The sequence below is a fragment of the Spinacia oleracea genome, chromosome 5 (genome assembly GCF_020520425.1).
Source record: "Spinacia oleracea cultivar Varoflay chromosome 5, BTI_SOV_V1, whole genome shotgun sequence".
In the NCBI taxonomy this organism is placed as follows: domain Eukaryota; kingdom Viridiplantae; phylum Streptophyta; class Magnoliopsida; order Caryophyllales; family Amaranthaceae; genus Spinacia; species Spinacia oleracea.
This window is the reverse complement of record NC_079491.1, coordinates 22,079,140-22,081,448: the sequence shown is the minus strand read 5'-3', so window position 1 is coordinate 22,081,448 and position 2,309 is coordinate 22,079,140. Positions and strand designations below refer to the sequence as shown.

At 33.9% G+C, this 2,309-nt stretch overlaps 1 protein-coding gene across 1 annotated transcript; it reads left to right on the top strand.

Annotated features, from left to right (window-relative positions):
• The first annotated feature begins 917 nt into the window (after window positions 1-917).
• On the top strand, window positions 918-2,106 carry LOC110779138 (zinc finger protein 10-like). Its single transcript, XM_021983667.2, has one exon. It carries the CDS (start codon window positions 1,186-1,188, stop codon window positions 1,879-1,881), a length of 696 nt encoding a protein of 231 aa, XP_021839359.2. The 5' UTR covers window positions 918-1,185; the 3' UTR covers window positions 1,882-2,106.
• The last annotated feature ends 203 nt before the right edge of the window (window positions 2,107-2,309 follow it).

The following is a 2,309-nucleotide window of genomic DNA, read 5'->3' as shown; positions in this document are numbered from 1 at the left end:
TGGACATTATTGACACAAGCTCATTTGACTTCTTTTTGCGATTTATACTTAAGAAAGAAAAACATAGACGTGTAAGGTTTTATTAGATTTGTCTCAATAACTATTTTTAAATATCAACTTTTTATAATTTTTTCTTATCCATAATTAAAGATATTAATGTTTGAAATCGTACATTGGCAAACGTACATAAATAACTGTGTCATTTATAAAAGAACAGTGGAAAAATATTTAAAAAGTGAAATCTTAGATTATTAGATGACACATGTCATACCCTCATTTCATCCATCAATTTGATTTTTGTGTTTTTTTTTTTTTTTTTTTTACTTCCACTTAATCAATCTGGTTCAACCTCAATTAGCCATTTACTTCATATACACATTTAACCTCTTCCACTTCATCCCCTTATGTGGCCGATGATCGAAAACTTGAAAATTGTGAAATTTTAAAAGAAGGTTTAACCAACCACTACACAAATTAAAAGTTGCACCCAATTGTATGTAGTTCTACATGCAACCGGATTAGAAGTACATTTTTACGGTTTAAAATCACATATATTTTTTTTCCTTTTAAAGCGGATGTACTTTTTGTGTAAAAATAGGGGTTCAGGAGTAAAAAAATATGCTTTTTAAAGGAGTAAAAATTTAAAACCACACGGTTACATGTACCTCTACGTGCAACTAGGTGTATCTTGTACCAATTACAACCACTATATAACTTTCCGTTTTGTGAACAGGCTTGAGAGCTAGTTAAATTGAATACAGTACACCAATTATCAATATGTCAGTGATCCGTTTGTATGACGCTACACATACTAGCAGCTTGGCAACTTCCAAAACCCGGCCTCGTCCTCTATCACAAGCGGTACTATTGTATCGTCAATATAGAATATAACAAAATATTAAACTTTAAAGAATGAATTGAATCTACTATTTGAGAGGCAACTGAAGAGAAAAACAAGGTGTTTTGATCAGAAAAGTTAAACAAAACTAACAAATTTCAGCCATAACTTAAGCAACTCTTAGTGTCGTTTTATATATCCAACCACTCCCGACTATTTTCCATGGCCTTTTTTCTTACATAAACCTTGTTAGCCTCTATGTAGTTTTCATTATCTCATCATACAATCTCTTTTACAATATCCAGAATCTGAGCTAGCTAATATTATCTTTAAAATTAGGTCAAATAATGGAAGAAGGTCGATGTTGGATGGTAACGAAGAATCGAGCTAGTTCAAAATGTGGTGAGGAAACATGGGAAGAGAAAGCATTTGCAGAAGATGCAGCTGGGATGCTTGGAGGTTGTGTATGGCCTCCTAGATCTTATTCTTGCAACTTTTGTAGGAGAGAGTTTAGGTCAGCACAAGCTTTAGGAGGTCATATGAATGTCCATAGGAGAGATAGGGCCAGACTCAAGCAGTTTTCGAGCTCTCAACATCCCGATCCACATCCACGACATCGAATCCCTTCTTATAAGTCCAGCTTGTCTTTGTCTTCTCACAAGGAAGAAGATGATGCTATCATTGACACAAACCCTAATACTTTTTGTTCATTACATCCAGAATCTGAGCTTGTTTCTTCATTTTGGACAAATCGTGATAAAAATGTCTCCTTATTCTGTCTACACAGTGATGAATTAACCAAGGATTTACCCCTCAAGATCAGTAAAAACCATGAGAGGCCAAGATCAGTTATAAGCTTGAGTAACGACTCGGCAACATATGAAGATAACAAGGATGTTGATCATCGTAAGAGAAGGAAGCTTGACAAATCTTCAGCATCAGTGATCTATAAGTCAGATAAAGACGATGCAGATGTTGATCCCCCTAAATTTGACTGCTTAGATCTAGAGCTCAGGCTTGGCGGTCGCCCTAAGGTACAATAATAATAATACAATTATTCACATAATAATTAATTAACAGCTTCTGTATTCATAAATTACACCATAATACTACTAGCTAGTGTCTTGGTTTTTCTTTCAAGTTTTTATTACTTTGTGTTTTGGTTTTATTTAAGTGTGATTAAGGGGTCGAAAACCGGCCTGTATGAGTTTCATGTAATTATATCGATCAATAGGTTCTTTACATGGAAATTGCAATACTATTATTATCTTAATTCATTCATTCATCAATATATGCGTAATCATATTATACATTCAACACTAACATGAATTCGATTCGCTTGTCTTCGTTCCGGTCCAAGCCGGTTTTTGAACACCCATAACTCCATAAGTATTATTATGTGCCGCTATTTGGTTAATTACATAGATATGATGTGCCTTATACTCTTAACAGGCCATATAATTAAGATTAG

What these genes read in the sequence shown, in the direction of transcription:
- LOC110779138 (XM_021983667.2), top strand. Translation starts at nt 1,186, where the DNA reads ATGGAAGAAGGTCGATGTTGGATGGTAACGAAGAATCGAGCTAGTTCA.